The 16,168-nt window shown below is 31.8% G+C and overlaps 5 protein-coding genes and 1 long non-coding RNA gene across 7 annotated transcripts in view; 1 reads left to right on the top strand and 5 right to left on the bottom strand.

Annotated features, from left to right (window-relative positions):
• The window catches only part of LOC129949169 (protein Wnt-5), a 109,159-nt gene that overhangs the window by 65,554 nt on the left and 27,437 nt on the right, over positions 1–16,168 (top strand). The window contains exon 3 of the mRNA XM_056060453.1: positions 8,284–9,853. Coding sequence (XP_055916428.1) covers positions 8,284–9,853 — 1,570 coding nt within the window. The remainder of the gene's footprint in view (positions 1–8,283; positions 9,854–16,168) is intronic.
• Positions 324–1,051, bottom strand: LOC129949178 (uncharacterized). The gene is made up of 3 exons (XR_008782010.1): positions 913–1,051; positions 678–851; positions 324–620 (listed from the first exon to the last, which is right to left on the bottom strand). It is a non-coding gene; the product is annotated as an uncharacterized LOC129949178 (long non-coding RNA).
• LOC129949176 (uncharacterized) lies at positions 2,307–2,875 on the bottom strand. The gene is made up of 2 exons (XM_056060460.1): positions 2,642–2,875; positions 2,307–2,576 (listed from the first exon to the last, which is right to left on the bottom strand). Exons 1-2 carry the CDS (start codon positions 2,813–2,815, stop codon positions 2,406–2,408), a joined length of 345 nt encoding a protein of 114 aa, XP_055916435.1. The 5' UTR covers positions 2,816–2,875; the 3' UTR covers positions 2,307–2,405.
• On the bottom strand, positions 3,382–3,971 carry LOC129949175 (uncharacterized). Its single transcript, XM_056060459.1, has 2 exons — positions 3,731–3,971; positions 3,382–3,669 (listed from the first exon to the last, which is right to left on the bottom strand). Exons 1-2 carry the CDS (start codon positions 3,905–3,907, stop codon positions 3,499–3,501), a joined length of 348 nt encoding a protein of 115 aa, XP_055916434.1. The 5' UTR covers positions 3,908–3,971; the 3' UTR covers positions 3,382–3,498.
• LOC129949177 (uncharacterized) lies at positions 4,790–5,495 on the bottom strand. The gene is made up of 3 exons (XM_056060461.1): positions 5,356–5,495; positions 5,108–5,281; positions 4,790–5,045 (listed from the first exon to the last, which is right to left on the bottom strand). Exons 2-3 carry the CDS (start codon positions 5,279–5,281, stop codon positions 4,875–4,877), a joined length of 345 nt encoding a protein of 114 aa, XP_055916436.1. The 5' UTR covers positions 5,356–5,495; the 3' UTR covers positions 4,790–4,874.
• On the bottom strand, positions 6,130–7,190 carry LOC129949173 (uncharacterized). 2 transcript variants are annotated; one of them, XR_008782009.1, is made up of 4 exons: positions 7,176–7,190; positions 6,692–7,105; positions 6,395–6,568; positions 6,130–6,328 (listed from the first exon to the last, which is right to left on the bottom strand). XR_008782009.1 is itself a non-coding variant. In XM_056060457.1 (3 exons), the coding sequence occupies exons 1-3, from the start codon at positions 6,655–6,657 to the stop codon at positions 6,155–6,157; spliced, it is 369 nt and encodes a 122-aa protein (XP_055916432.1). In that variant the 5' UTR covers positions 6,658–6,738; the 3' UTR covers positions 6,130–6,154. The 2 variants fall into 2 exon arrangements, 1 of the variants encoding a protein (XP_055916432.1); XM_056060457.1 differs by lacking the exon at positions 7,176–7,190 and having other exon boundaries at positions 6,637–6,738.

Here is a 16,168-nt window from a genome sequence, read left to right as displayed (position 1 = left end):
TTTCGACTTGTCAATATGAAACTTGTTGCTTTCAAATCTTTTAAATGGCGACCCAAAAAGACTCAGGTTTGATAGACTATGGAATAGTTTCAGAACAAATTCATTCAAATTTTCAATTGGAAAATCATTCTAACCATTTAAACCAAAGTTTCCCAAACCTTTTTACATTTTTTTAAAATCATTTTCAACTTCAAATCACGAACGTAATAATACATACATAGGAATATCCCTATTTTATTGCTGTCGATGAGGAAATATCTGCTTAAAATGTCTCTTGGAAAGATCAAAAAACTGTGCTAAATAAATTCTTTAAAAAAGAGATCTGTTCTTCATGAAATATTTCTGAAATTTCAGAAATTTCAGTCACAAGACTTTCAATTTATTAACAAAATGTATATATTTTCTAACATATGAAAATTTACAATAAAAAGACAGCAATGTGAAATATATTATCGTCCCTAAATTTCAACTAGGCAGTTTATGTTTTCACTCCGTTTAGACTTGAATTCCAAAGTAGCACCTTTTGATCCAATTCCTCCATGCAATAGATTTACCACCGCAGTGTACTTGTCTTTCCGATCAGTAACACGAATTGCCGAAATGGTCATTGAATCATTTTTCTAAATAAAACTAAACTTTAAAAACCGAAAATTAAAACATTTCTTATTAATTCTTACATCTTGTTTGAAAATATATTTTTTCGAACAAGTAAAACCTATAATACTCGATTTTTTAACTTTTTCTTTCGCAATGAGATAATCTCTTGGTCCAACTTCACCCCACTGGTGAATGGCAGCTTGAGCACAGACCGCAAAAATAGCGAGGATTCCAAATAGTAGTACGATTTTCATCTGAAATAGATGTCTATTAATTTGAATATTTTGTAAACTATGAAAATGGTCGTATTCTCACGTTGTAACGTTTATAGCAGTCAATTGAAACTGTTGAAGCAAGATTCAAATTTTATCAATTTATTGGCTATCGGTGTCAGCATTTCATGATGTTCAATTTTCTTTTATCTGTGTTTTTATTTTAAATTCTGATTTATCAAAGTATCTTATCTTATTGCAAATTGAAGCGAAAAGTCCCTCTTCACTATGTTAAGTATTGTACACAATTTCTGAAAAGTGTTTTTAGATCGATTGCGATATTTATTGCATCAATATTATATTTTTAAAGATGTATTTTTCACTATTAGCCATTAACAAAAGCACGTTAAAGTGATGTAATTAAACAACATGTTATGAATAGTTGCAACTTTATTAGTAATAACAATATTACTTAGCATATGCAAGTTTCAAAATCGAATCTTTTAAAAGAACACAGCATTAACGGGCATAAATCTGAACAAGTGATTTTATGCATTTACCACTTTGAGGTTTGAATTTTAAGGTACATCCTTTACTTCCAACTCCCCCACTTTCCATTACAGCTGTTGAGTCACAATTCTTTGTTCGATCCGTAACAATTACACAGGTAATAGTTAATGCGTCAATTTTCTAAGAATACAAAAAATACTGATGTCAATATTTTGTAACAAAAGCAAACTTTATTCTTTTTGAGAACTTACTTTTTGCTTGAAAATATATTTCTTTGAGCTTGATAAACTAAATAGTGAGCCATGTTTTGTAACTTTGTCTTTTGCAATGAGATAATCCTTAGGACCACAAATACCCCATTGATATTTGGCAGCATAAGTTGATAGTACGAAAGTTAAAATAACTGACAATAAAAACAAGTGCTTCATATTTTCTTTTGAATGTACAATAAAGACTAACGCATCAAATTGAATTTGGGTTTTATTTATAAAAAAAAATATTGAAAATTAGACCACCACAAAGCTTAGATCTTAAATTATCAGAGCTGATTTCCTTTGTTGTTATTTTTTTAATATCATAATCTTATCGATGATTGCACATTTTAAGACAACATTTTTGGAAATATCAAACATTTTTGCAACGATTGAAATCTTGAAAAGCAAAATAATTAAATGTATTCATTAATAAGCACATGTAAACAAACATTGCGTTCAAGACATAGAAGTATTGCCTTACATTTGAAAACAAATTCAAAATTCAGGACAAAGGTAGGCAATAACTTAAGTAACATCAGCAAAAGCAACGAATATCAATGCTAATTTGATAAACAGGAGAGATTTGATTTTTAATTTTATAAAATTTGTTAATAATGTACAGAAATGTGACGTTAATTAAAAATCAACAAAATCTTTTTAAAATAAAACTTATATACTTGTTTCAATATTTGTTTTATCCAAAAACGAATAGAGTTTAAAAAAAATGCATTAATAAAATAAAAGCAGAACACTTTCAAACTTTATTCTCTATTAAATAACATTTTCCTTTTTTGGCAGATAAGGTGTAATAAAAAAAATAGAATGCAGAAGTTTATCGTCCCCAGATTTCTACTCGTGATTTTATCTTTTTGCCACGTTTTGATTTGATTTTAATGGTGCAACCCTTAGATCCGGGTCCTCCAGACACTAGTTCAGCAGTTGAATCATATTTAGAAGACCGATCAGTTACTTTTATCGCAGTAATAGTTGACGCATCCGTTTTCTAAAGAAAAATTATTAGTTTTAAATATGAAGAAATTCTGAATTTGCAATCAAATCTTTGCTCACCTTTTGTTGGAAAACATATTTCTTAGTTTTGGCCAATCCAAAAGTAGCACCATTTGTAACCTTGTCCTTAGCTAAAAGCTTATCCTTTGACCCTTTTTCACCCCAATTGTATTCGGCTGTGTAAACACATAACACAATTGTTAGAATAATTGACAATACAAAAAAATATCTCATAATAAAAATAACCGATCCCTTATGGTTTGACTAAGAATTAAGGCAGACTAATAAAACTGGAAGAAATGTTATTACTTATTATACAAACTGATCAATTTTTGATAAAATGGCCTAATCAAAAGTGCGGATTATTGGGAGAAAAATATCGTTAGAAAGTGGTAATACCATTCCTCTATATCTTATCAAACAAAAAAAATCAAATTTCCCAAACTGTTTTTTAAAACGTAAATAGATTAAAGTTATCAAAAAAGTTGTTTAAACGATTAGGATATGTGATAAAATATTTGTTTTAATATGTTAATTGTAAAATAAACGGCCTTGATGTTTTATGTACCTAATTAATGGTTTATAAAAGTCATAAGAAGTGCTCGAAAAATCGTATAAATGCTTTAATAAAATCTTTGAAACAATTTTAATTAATTAAGCATGATTTTAAAACACATCTAACACTTTGATTTAATGGAATTCAAAAAACAATGTAAATAAACTAGTAAGTCTGTTTTGCACACAAATTTATGACTTTTGAACTCATCGAAATAAGTTTATGCAGTAAGACTCTGTAACGCTTGATTTTTAAACATTTCAATTTATTATTGTTCATTTTGGCATCTAAAGTTTAATAATAATACTTTATTTTGGTATACTTTTTAACACAGTTTTAATGGAGTTTGAACAAAAAACCTTCATCGTCCCCAAATTTCCACTAGTGATTTGATGCTTTTGCTCTTTTTCGACTTAAATCTTATGGCAACGCCTTTTGATCCAAGTCCTCCGCTTATAATTTCAGCTGTTGAGTCATATTTCTTCTTAATATCAGTGATTCTGATAGCAGTTATTGTTAATGCATCGGTATCCTAAATAAATTATGGATAAATATTTCACAATAACTGCACAAGTTTATTTTTAAACACTAACCCTTTGTTTAAATATGTATTTCTTTGTAACTCTTAGGCCCAAAAAGAATATTTTCTTGACTTTATCCTTTGCTATAAGATAGTCCTTTGGGCCATCAGGCTCACCCCATTGGTAATCGGCGGCTTGAATGTAAGTGACAAATGTCACCAAAAATATAAATATTAACACGAACTTCATTTGTAGACTCTTGATAAATTCGTAGAGAGACTGAACCCAATAGCTTGGAGGTCTGATTACTTAAGAAACTTTTTTTCAAGAACTACATTAATTTAATCTTAACTTTTATATATTTGTAACCATTAATTGGTTGATTTTGATGGATAAAATTTATCTTATCGGATTGATTATTTATTTTGTAAACATAAAAAGAAACAGAATGGAAGTCATTTAGTATTATCCCACTTTAAATTATTGTGATAAATTAAAGATCCAACAACAACATTTATTTGTCTATCTAAAACAAACTTCATTTTAGTTTTTTTTTACCAAAACAGCATCTATTCATTCTTTTATCGGTATTTGACCATTTTTACCTTTGTGCGGAATTTTACGGACTGTTTTCCTTTTCGAAAATCACATACATTATTGCTATCCGAACCATATAAACTTCGGATACAAGCTTTTTTTATTACATAAAAGACCTTTAACAAATGATCACTTATGGAAAGTAGAACATTGATTTTTTAGTAATTGAACAATGTACAATCTTGTGCGAATATAAATATTACGAAATAATTTTTTTTTCTTTTAAATAACTAATTAGTTTTTAGTTGAACGACTTATCTATTACGTCAGCTGTTTTTAAATTAAAAAACATTATGAACATAATGGTTGCAATTATTGATTATAGTAATTATTATTTTTCTAAATGGTTTGAGGGTTGTTTTATCCAGTTTTGTTCGCTAATCCCTCTATATATCCAAATATTAGAATCCACCACCGTGTATCCAGGAAATTCCCAAAGAGAAAACTATCTTGAATTACAATTAGTACATCGCTCACGTATTTTATAAAAAATAACTATTTTTTTTACGATAAATATAATAAAAACGAAATCAATCCATTTAATTATTGTTAATAAATGTCTTGTGCATTATTTATTACAAAAAGTCTCAAGTAACATTTAGTTTTTTTTGAAAAATTTTCAACGCCCCCAGATCTCCACTCGTGACCTGATACTTTTACCGCGTTTTGACTTTAATCTTATGGTGCAACCTTTTGATCCGAGTCCTCCACTAACAAGTTCAGCAGTTGAATCATATTTTTTCTTAATGTCTTTTACTCGAATAGCTGTTATAGTCAAAGCATCGACTTTCTAAATAATATTAAATTAAAATAAAAGTTGTCCAAATTCATTTAAACAAAAAACACACTTACCTTTTGCTTAAAAACATATTTCTTCGAAACTTTCAAGCCCCAAACATATCGCTTTTTAACTTTATCCTTGGCGATAAGAAAATCCTTCGGCCCAGGCTCACCCCATTGATATTCACCTGCTTGAATGCAAGCGACGAGAGCCACAAGAACTATCAATAATAATACGAATTTCATCTGAAAAGATTTATATATGTAGCTATGTTTTTGTATGACACTAAAGTAATAAACCGTTTAAGCTTTAAACTCACATTATTATTTGATAAAATTCCGTCAGATACTGGAGCAATAAACTAAGAGTTATGTTCATTTATTGCTCGAAAATAGCTGAAAGAAACTTTTCGCCATAATTCTTAATCTTAATCAAAACTTTAACTGATTTCTGAATTTTCGATTGTTTTGGAAATTCTGAGTTTGTCATATCGGATTGATAATTTTTTGTAAACAAATAAAAACATTATTGAATTCTACTGCAGATCGTTAACAATCTTGGGAATTATAAATAATCTCGTTATTGTTTTTAAATTATCAAATAATAATTAATAACACTTAATGGTCGATATTTAAATATTTATATAAATTATAGATACTTGGATTAAAAGTGCCAGCAGTATTTTAATAACCAATCATAAGTATAATCGCTTTGTCCATGTTTAAATTGAATACAAATTCTTATCAATATTTTTTCTTCAAATTTTGGTTAAAAATTTAACTTTTTTTCCAAAACGTAGATTTCAATTCTACATGGAATCCCCACAGTAATTGTATTTTTAATAATTTAATTTTCCTAGATCAAATATGGGGACTGTTTATGAAACAATTGGTTTTAACTAAAACTAAGCAGAGCTATTAAGTTTAATAATCGAAATTCTAAAACAAGCTAGATAAATTCGATGTGAAATTTCAATTATGTAAGCACATAATAAGATCTCAGTGATTCGTTTTATTCACTCAACCCAATTGTTTTTGAAGATAATTTTTCCTGTATAAAAAAATCAAACATATAACAATAAAACTGCATAATGTTTAATAATTTTTCATCAAAATAATTTATTGATATCCCCAAATCTTGACTCGGCACTTGAATTTTTTGCCAGCTTTCCCGACGAATTTTAATGTTGCAGTTTTTTTCCCGATTCCACCTTTGGTAAGTGTTACTTCCGCATTGCACTTTCCTTTTGGATCTACAATACTAATTCCAGAAATGGTCAGTCTGTCATCTTTCTATAAACAAAACAAAATAAATTTACAAACAACAATCGTCTCACGAAATAATAATTTTGTTCATACCTTTTGTTTAAACACATATTCTGCCTTTGGAACTTTGAATAACCAGGATCTTTTCGAAACTGTATCGTCAGCAATGAGATAGTCATCCTCAAGATTCGGTTCACCCCAATTGTATTCTGTGCTGGTGACGTATGCCACAAACGACAATACGATGGCAAGAATAATGAGTCTCATCTGAAATGCATTTTTATTTTGATTTTGTTTTTTAATTAAATTTCTAAATGCTTTTTAATCTTGTGTACATAAGCTTTCCAAATTTTCATTAAAATGTCGAAGAAGAAGTAATAACTCGCTTACATTTTCTTTTATTTTTGCACAGACTTATCCGATCTAAGCAGAATTTTACGAACTAAAAGCGAATTTCTCTCAGTTAAGTTATTTATTTTATTGATTAAGTTCTATCAGAACTTAAGAGAATTGATAAGGTTTCTATACATAGGTGAAATATTTAATCAAATAAGATTAAAACTACCCCTAGAGTGTTTGAAGTACGTAGATCAGTATCTGCATTGTGATTAAACAAATTTATCATAATCAACAATGAAAAACAATGACTTTAAAAATTTGCAATTAAACATTCAAAGTTAAGAAATTGCTGTGCATTCTCGGCAACCTTTTGTGGAAGAAAATTCGATATAAGATCTAAACAAGTCCCGATGTGTCCAGGGTTTTCCAAATGCATTAAACAATACTGCGATGGCTATTCAAAAACTTATTTAAGAAAAATTAAAAGTCAATAAAAATTTATCATCACTTATACTCCCATAAATCCATTACTAACCTCTTAGACCGTTCGCTTTAAATTTAATTCACATGGCGCCATCTTGTTCTCCGATTGTAAACCTTTTTGATAAGAAGTTACCTACCTTCGCTGATTTTCTAAATGGAATCACGTTTTATTACACATTAAAACAAAAACAAAACATAAAAATACATTTCAAAACCCTTTTTCTAAGCGGAATATCGAAACACAAAAAACTTGACCATTCTTCTCTCGTTTTCTGATGCCTCAACTATCTCGAAGGGAACGAATAAATACTTATGGTCATTAATCAATTCAACTTTTATCAGCTCCACAGAAAGTGGAAATTTATAATGAAATGTATTAATCAAAAAATGTCTCCATTCGTAAAAGCATTTTTATTTCTTTGTTTCTATTTTGTAAAATAAAAAACCCACAAGCAAATGGTTGTTTCACAAAAAGCAAGATGGAGTAAGTTGCACATTGAAAATTTACTACTAACTCATCGAGATAAGTTGTTTTGTCTTTCGAGCAAGAAGAATTTGTTTTGTTTCCATCTCCATTTAGCGGAAGATTGGACAAAAAATAAAAAAACAATAACAATTTATCAATTTCAATTATTGTATCGCTTAACACTCTTGATACTCGGATTAACATTTAGATAAAGACCTTAACTAACACAACATTCGGGTCGAGGTTTCGAAACATAATATAAATCAATTTCCATTGCAAGGGATAGAAACGATTTTCTTGTAAAATTAAGGTTTTATATTCTATCTAATAGACATGAGATACAGTTTTGTATTTTCTATTGAAATACTTAAGAGAGGTCAATTTATAATGAATGAAAATTATCTTAAAATTAAAATGCACTTCTTGGCGCTAGAGTGTAGAACATATTTTATTTGTGTAAACAAAAGGTTTGGGTTGATTTGGTTAACAAATTTAAAGATAGTTGTGTTGTTTGGTAAACGAACAACAAGAATATCCAAAGTCGTGAATTTGAAAACGTACCTCCTTAAATAACGTTTTAAACTTAAGTGTTTGATTCCGAAACGCAATTAGGTTCAAACTTAATGTATAAAATATATATTCTCATGGACAATGGTTGTTGATATAAAATTTAATTATTTCATTTTTATTGCAGGTGCTTGGGAATAAAATCACCATTCATCGAATTCAGTAACGAAATCGAAGTTCTTGCCAACACAAGTGTTTCACTGAACATCACAAAAGACGAACAGGCACTGATGCATCAAGAGGGATTAAAGAAGTTAGGAACATTTATAAAACCAGTGGATTTGCGTGACGCCACAACGGGATTTGTAAAAGCTAACCTGACAAAAAAGCTTCCACCTTCTTCACCAAGCAGAAAGCGTGGCCATGTAAACCCAATTCAAGAGGAAATGGAACAAAAACAAATAGTCCTACTCGATGAAGATACAGATGAGAATGGACTGCCAGCGAGTCTGACAGAAGAGGATCGAAAGTTTATTGTGCCAATGGCATTGAAAAATGTCACACCAGATCCAAGATTGCCTCCTACTACGACAACATCAACAACAACCACAACAACGACCACAACGACAACAACAACCACTCCGGACTTTGCATCGAACATCGATGATCTCAAAAACCACATTCTCTTCCTGCAAAACATGACCAAGCACAATAGTAATTTCCAGAGCAAATTTGTTGTTTTCCCAAGTCTTCAAAAGGACAAAAGTCCACCTGCTACAACGACCACAACAACAACTACCACTACTACTACACCGAGATCCTTATACAGATACACACCTCCAGTACCGCCTCCTACAAGACGGGCGACATTTCATTCGTATGCCACATCGCCTACTCCTCGTTCTCATGAATTCGATCATTATTTCGATCACGAAGATCCAATGGTGGCGATACAGCGTGAAAAGATCACCATCGTTCCACAAGTTCTGCTCCTGAATGACCAAACTCCACCCGATGATAACGAAGAAGATAGTCGCCGAATGGGAGACCACAAGGACCAGCGAGTGATATACTCGAAGAGAAAAAACTTTCGCAAACCAAGCACTCCAGCAAGTGTAACAACCACCATTTCCACTCAAACAACCATCAATATTCCTGAGAAACCTTTCCGAAAAAATCCCAAAAGGCCCAGAAACAACGGAGAAAAACGAAACAAGAATCAGAGAAAGCCCTGCAAGAACCCAGACTCTCCCAAATGTCAGCGCCAAAGAAGAAGACAGGAGCAACAGCAAATGTTGGAACAGCAGCAGTTACAACAGCAATACCCGCCTTTTCAGCCATTTCTTCAGACAATCAACAATACTCGACGTTTTGCGGTCTCGATTGAAATACCCGACTCGTTCAAAATCAAGCCCAACGAAACCAAGGAAAAAGACCCGTCGGCTGAATTGAAGCTTTTACGGATTCCCAGAAGTCACCATAACCGACGGAATATTGGCGGAGCTTACGGTTCTACGTACTATGATGCCCCAGCGAAAGACTTTATAATGTCAGGCGGGCAGTTGGGAGGAATGAATAGTCAGATGTTTTTGAACAATACTCCAAGTCCAACGGTGGCTGCCTATTCGGAAACTATCAATTTGAACCCAGATCTCTGTTATGATGTGGATGCTCTCACTTATGGTCAAAAGAAAATTTGTGTCATGAATCCAAGTGTGATGCCGGCAATAAGCCGGGGAGCTAGATCAGCTATTCAGGTAAGTCTTTCATGACTTGATTTAAGTTCAAGTAAAATCAATAAGGTTAGGGGCATTTTTGAACCTTGAAAGAGAATATAAATAAAACAAAGTCTGGTTCGTTTCAAGTCATTGGTTTTATTGAACTTATCATTAAAAACAAATTTTAAAATTTCAAGATTCAAGTGACTCTTCATGGCATGGCAGGGAACTGCTGTTACAAGTCGAGACAACTACACAGTTTCAGCTAGTTACCCTATATGGTTGCTTAAGAAAGCACAATGCAGACAAATCTTCAGGATAATTTGTTTGCCTAAGGAGCACTCTCATAATCCAACCCTATTTTTTCTTGCCCACTTGTTCTCTTCAAGATATATAGCCACTTTATGTTAGAAGTGGTTAGGGGACATTTTCTAGGACACGCAATCTGCGAAAACTTAAGAAAACTGCGTACGAAACATCGTCTTCGTCATCGTATAGCATTACAAAAAGTCTAGGTACAGGAACAACCAACCCCAGAGATAAAGCAGATATAGGTAGTGCTTCCTGGTTTCATATTAAATAATATATTTCTGAGAACAAAGTGTACGCCTTGAAGCTACATGAGATTTTATATGAAGGACACAAACGCTCTATACACACCACCTGTGAGGAGAAAGTACGAAATAACATTTTTATATCTTTGAGAGAGATCAAAAGAATTGTTTCGTTTTTCTTATATTTTTTTTAAACGGCAATGAAAGCAGTATGGAGCTGGTTTTCAAATAGAGGTCGTTCTACAGCCCCAAGCTATTTGAATCTTCTTCACTATTTTGTTGTATAGAAATGAAGTGGGTGTATGTTTCTGTTTATTTCTTTTCATTTTTCTGAGCAAATCTCGAAAGCTGAAAAAAACCCTCGCAATTTGAAGATATGTGATGATAACATGTTGAAGACAACTTATACGACAAGTATCAAAATGATGAAGAGAAGGGGCGATTTCATGCTTGAAGCGGAATAAAATTAACATGAGAAATATTATTATTTGTTCGTCCTTGTAACAGAACTCAGGGGTAGATGGCATTTCTCATTACACATAAATCCTTGAGCAGGCGAAGGTATTCAATAAACTTTTGAGGAAATTTATGATATCTCTTTGTTTTGGTTAAAGATATTTATGTTTACGTATTTGAGTGAGTATATGCTGGAGAAAAGAAAAGTTCGAATCGATTTAGAAAATGGTAAAAAGTCACGGTTTTGCCGCTAGTTACTGAATGATTATATTCTATGCCTGAAGCTAAATGGAGAGCAATCGACCTTATTTATAAAATGGAATTATTACACTCGTAAAGAGTTTAATACTTAATCTATCCTAAGGACTGCGAATAAATGTATCCTTTTATGTTTGTTTTGGAAGTATAATTAAATCGTGGTTGGTAAATCAGAAAAAAGTCCTGTGACTTAATTATCCTAAAAGGTTATACGATTTAATGTTTTATTGACTTAAAATGGTTTCTGAAACAAATATTAACTAAAGTGGAATGATAATCTAAACAATGGATTATGTTTGATTATTTTGTTGTAGTTTTGAATATTTAATAAAATTACCAGAATTTGGTTAAAGTCTGAAGAAGAAACAACGATTCTTCAATGGTGCACGAGTGTATGCAAAGCAAATTCTATAATGAAAAGAGGAATAGTAAAAAAGTTTGGTTTGTTTGGTCTAAAAATTAAAATAGTAAATTAGTTAGCATATAAATTTCGTGCTTTTATTATTAAAAACAGTATCTTTTCTACTTAGCAACAATGGTTGAACCAAAGACTTTTCATTAGTCACTTTAAATACGTTTTCCTATTTTGTGCCTTACAACAATTTTTTTTTGTACGCATATAAGTTTCTTTTCTGCAGAAATTCAATTTCCTGTCTAGAAATAATATCTTTGAAAAAACAACTTTTTTGTATATTTATAAAAGATGTAAAAATTATAATTGCGTTCCTCTTGAACATTTTTCCTACCATTTTCATCGACAAACAAAAAGGACAATCAACTCATCAATCAATACTATTTAAGGGTCATACACTATTGAACACGTGCATCATGAATGCTTCTGACAGCACAATGAAGTTATCCGTTCTTCAATTTGATATTCGAATTACAAGTCAAACGCCGAAGCAATACAATAATTTGAGAAATCAATATGAAGCTTCGTTCATAAAAATTGGAATGCCAGCCGACCGTGCGTCGCGTCGTTGTCTAGGAATGATCATGATCATTAATGCAACAACTGTTATCGTGATAACCTCAATCTTCCAAATCAAAAATTCATCGTCTGCTACGTACCTAGTGCAAGTTTATTTATTTATTAAAAATTTTCATTAAAGATTAACCTCAAGACCATAGAAAAAGTATGCAATGGATCGCTTTGACTCAATTAAATTTCTTGCACTTCTCTTAGTCACGTCTTTCTGCTCCATTGATACTGATGCTCATGATTATGATTTATTTCATGCTATTGCAGAGCTCTCCGCATGCAATTCGAAACACTGTAGCTCCCAGGAACGAAAATATATACATACATATCTACATTTAATATGCTATTAGAAGTGATGTTGGACTTAGCTTAGCTTGTTGGGGAGTTCCATCTTCCATCCCATGGGCCAGAGTTCTACATTTTTAACGTCATCGTTGAGTTATTCGCTTCAGTTTTGTTGCAAAAAAGTAGGTTCCATTGAGAGGCTAGTGTAACCAACATACGAAAAAAAAAAAAATTTTATGGGATAGATAATTTGTAATTTGTGTAGTTCTTAGTAAAAAATAAATAAGATGGGGCAATAGTCCGTTAAGAACTGAGTCTGGTGACTTACAAATCTCAAGCATTCCTATTTGCGAGTCATGTCAGGAATCCCAACGGCTAATTTGAGAAAGCACTTTTTATGACAAAAATTATTCTTGGAGGATTCGTTAATTCCTCGGAAGAGGCAGCACCCATCATGCCACGGGTACTAGTTTAGTTAGTTTTTACCACAATAAAATACTAAGTGAAGTAAATTATATTGATCTTTGTATCTATCTTTTAGATTTTGGGTAAGTTCAGCCAACACAAGGGACTTCATTTGCAGTCAACTGCATTCTTTAAACGTAAATTTTGTAGTTAGTTTTTTAAGTGTCATAAACTTTGAACTCAGAACTTTACCTCACTAACCTCTACCTTCAGTTGATTGTGGAAAATACCAAAAAACATAATTGTCTACAAACTTCTCAAGCAAGCTACAAGTAAATCACGATTTGTATTTTATATTGTAAGAAAATATAAATTTTTCAATTTGACTAAGAACCCTTTTACACAAAACAGCAAACTGAATTGTGTAGAAAATAAATAAACCATAGAGTAATAAATTTCAGCTTTCTGTTAAATGAAACCCGTAATCAATTGTCATTTTGACATAAGTGAACTTGACTTTATAGTTAGGGAGATTTGTCTGGGTTAACTTTCCAATAAAGTTCAAGTCTCTTATGTCGCCTGAACCTGCCCTTTGCCTTTCAACCAAGAATTGTTAACTAAAGTTATAGAATTTCTGCATTGTCGATGTATCAAATTCAAATACTTATTCTGGTATTATTTAAGATATTCGAGAAATATTAGTACAAAACTAGTTTATTAGGGGTTTAGTTCTAAAGCAACAACTATCACATGGTAGTAATGCGATCTTTCATCAGTACCAACAGCCTTTATTTGTGGTCCTTAGTTTTCTTTTTAAGTGTCACTTTTATATTTTGATTTTCAACTCATCAAAGAAAATAACCTGTGAACGGAGATTATAAATCCCTAAATATGAAATACTTAAAACATATAAATAAAATTAAAATACTTACAACTATCACACTGCTCGAAAAATAATTTCTTGCTATTTTTACTTCGGAGAAAAACAGAAATCCTCTTCGGTCTTCATTTTTGTAATTCACTTGGGGAATTTTTAACATTTTTAAAAATGTCTCATTGTCCTTTGCGTGTGCCTTAAAAGTGGTTCGATATTTGTTTTCTTGTGGTATGTATGCATGTACGTTGTGTACGTCTGTCTGTCTGTCCATCTGTCTACCATAGTTTGCTTGCTTACTTTTGGCTGCCGCACCGTGTGCTGTTTGTCGTCGGTCGTTCGTCCAGGACAAGGGACATAAATCATTTTGTTCAGTCATTAAATCGCCATTACAACATTGAACTGTTTTGCGGTCTAAAGAAGTAGATGTTGTACAAGCACTCGTATAGTAAGTAGTAAAGTTGCAAAGTATAAATAAGAGAAAAACCAAAACAAAAACAAACAGAACTTTTTGTCGTATTGTGAGTTTGAAATACATTTCATTCCCTCGAGAGAACAACTAGGACATTGACGGTATATCCAATGAGAGATTCCTGTTTGCAATTTCAAGAACCGTTACTCAGACCGAGTATTTTTTGTTTTTATTTGTATTTTACTCGTGACAGTTTACTAGGTTTGTTGATAAACGGTACTCTTTGATGTTGCTTAACTAATTAATGGATATTGATAGCCTGGAACATCACTCAAAACGATGCTTGCGGTTTCTTAATTGATTTGGGAATTCGTAGAAAGAACAAAATCACGAAACTAATAATAATAATAATAAAAATATAATAACAAATTGCTTAGAAAAAGCACCTATACTTACAACGAATAGATATTTTGATCGATTTACGTTCAAAATATTTTATACCATTTTTAATACCAATTTGTAAGTGTATGATGAAAATATGTACAAGAAAGTAGTATGTGATCGCTTAAATATTTAGCAGGCTTATTTATTACTTCTATTATTATTAATTTATTTTAATTTTAAATTGATAAAATCGTGAAGTACCGTTGTTAGCAATCAAAATGTTTGATAAACTGTTAACGTGCCTTATATTTTAATAGCCTTTTCACACCAAACCCAAAACCGGGTTTTCGGCAAAAAGTTTTGGAAAACCCGATAATCGTTCACACCAAACACGTTTTCATTTCGCATTTGAATTTATTTGACATTGGCTGTCAAATTTTGTATGATTTCGTGTAGGTCCTTATGGCCGGAGCAGAAAATGTCGATTCCGAGTTCTAGATTCGTGCCACTGATCACTGAAGCTGTAATGTTCCTTTAATCTTCTGGATGTTGGCATCACTGTCCATCCAGGGACGATAGCCCACTGTTGTGATTTTAATTACTGGAATAACGATTCCCACATTGTGGGATGTTTTGGCGCAAATTACCGTAGCCCACTGCGACATAGACTCCACCAGAGATTTTCTTTCATACTTATTCTCCTCCACAAACGAACTTGAAATGAAATGAACGGAGGTACCGGAAAGTCAGCGAAAGCGTCGAACATATTTGTGGCGAATAGTTCGAAGACGCATCCCTTGAAAACGTTATTACGAAATAAAGTCTTCCTCGTCCTTGGGATCGTCACGCCAGTAGCCATAGTTAATTCCGGTTCCTCGCTTAACAAAGAGCGTTTGAAACTCTGATCATAAAAGAACCGCCAGTTCCGCAAAAAGTCACCGGGCTTTTATTCTCGACGTTTTCGTATTGCCACGCAGCTCCCCCAAAGTTTCCTTTTTTTTCTCTTTCATATTTTGAAATAAAAAAATCAATAATTCTTATTTGGTGAAGAAATTGTATAAATAATATTACTTACTACGACCAAATTTATTTCAAAATGAAATATTTGTTTTGAAAGCTGTTTTGCTTACACTTATTTGAGCGCTGAATGTTTCGAAAGGTTTGTTTGTTTAGTTCAACTTTGAATTGCTACTAGTTTTCGAGAGGTTTTATATAAAACTTGTGGTTTACGAAAACTTATGGATTACCAAAAATGTATGAGAAAACTTTTCGATGTAGGTTTTCGGCCAAAACCGAAAATTTCGCGAAAACCGGGTTTTGGATTTGGTGTGAAAAGCCTTTAAATCTATTGTGAATGGTTCAATTCAAATTTCAATATGACCATTATAGCTGTCAAAATTACAATTAAGTGTAGTTGAATTTTTTAAAGGCCACCACACAGTACAAATATTTTTTTCACAATTAGCTTTGAATAGCCTCCTTTGGGCAACTTCCATAAGTTCCATCAGTTTAGCAAGCTACCTAAATGAGTACATTTTTAATCCAACATTAATGGAGACATGTAAGAAAATTGGCAATTCGAAAATTATTCATGATGCTGAAACTTCAAACTTCAATAGGAACTATTCACAATAATTGTTTATTCAAATGAGATCCAAATTACCGATTTATAAATCAATTGATAAATTTTAACAATCATCAATTGAGTTATCTTTGAGAGCCGTTTTTAGTTTAATCTTTAAAT

The sequence above is a fragment of the Eupeodes corollae genome, chromosome 3 (genome assembly GCF_945859685.1).
Source record: "Eupeodes corollae chromosome 3, idEupCoro1.1, whole genome shotgun sequence".
Taxonomy (NCBI): domain Eukaryota; kingdom Metazoa; phylum Arthropoda; class Insecta; order Diptera; family Syrphidae; genus Eupeodes; species Eupeodes corollae.
The sequence above is the reverse complement of the archived record's forward strand: the minus strand, read 5'-3'. Positions and strand labels throughout refer to the sequence as shown.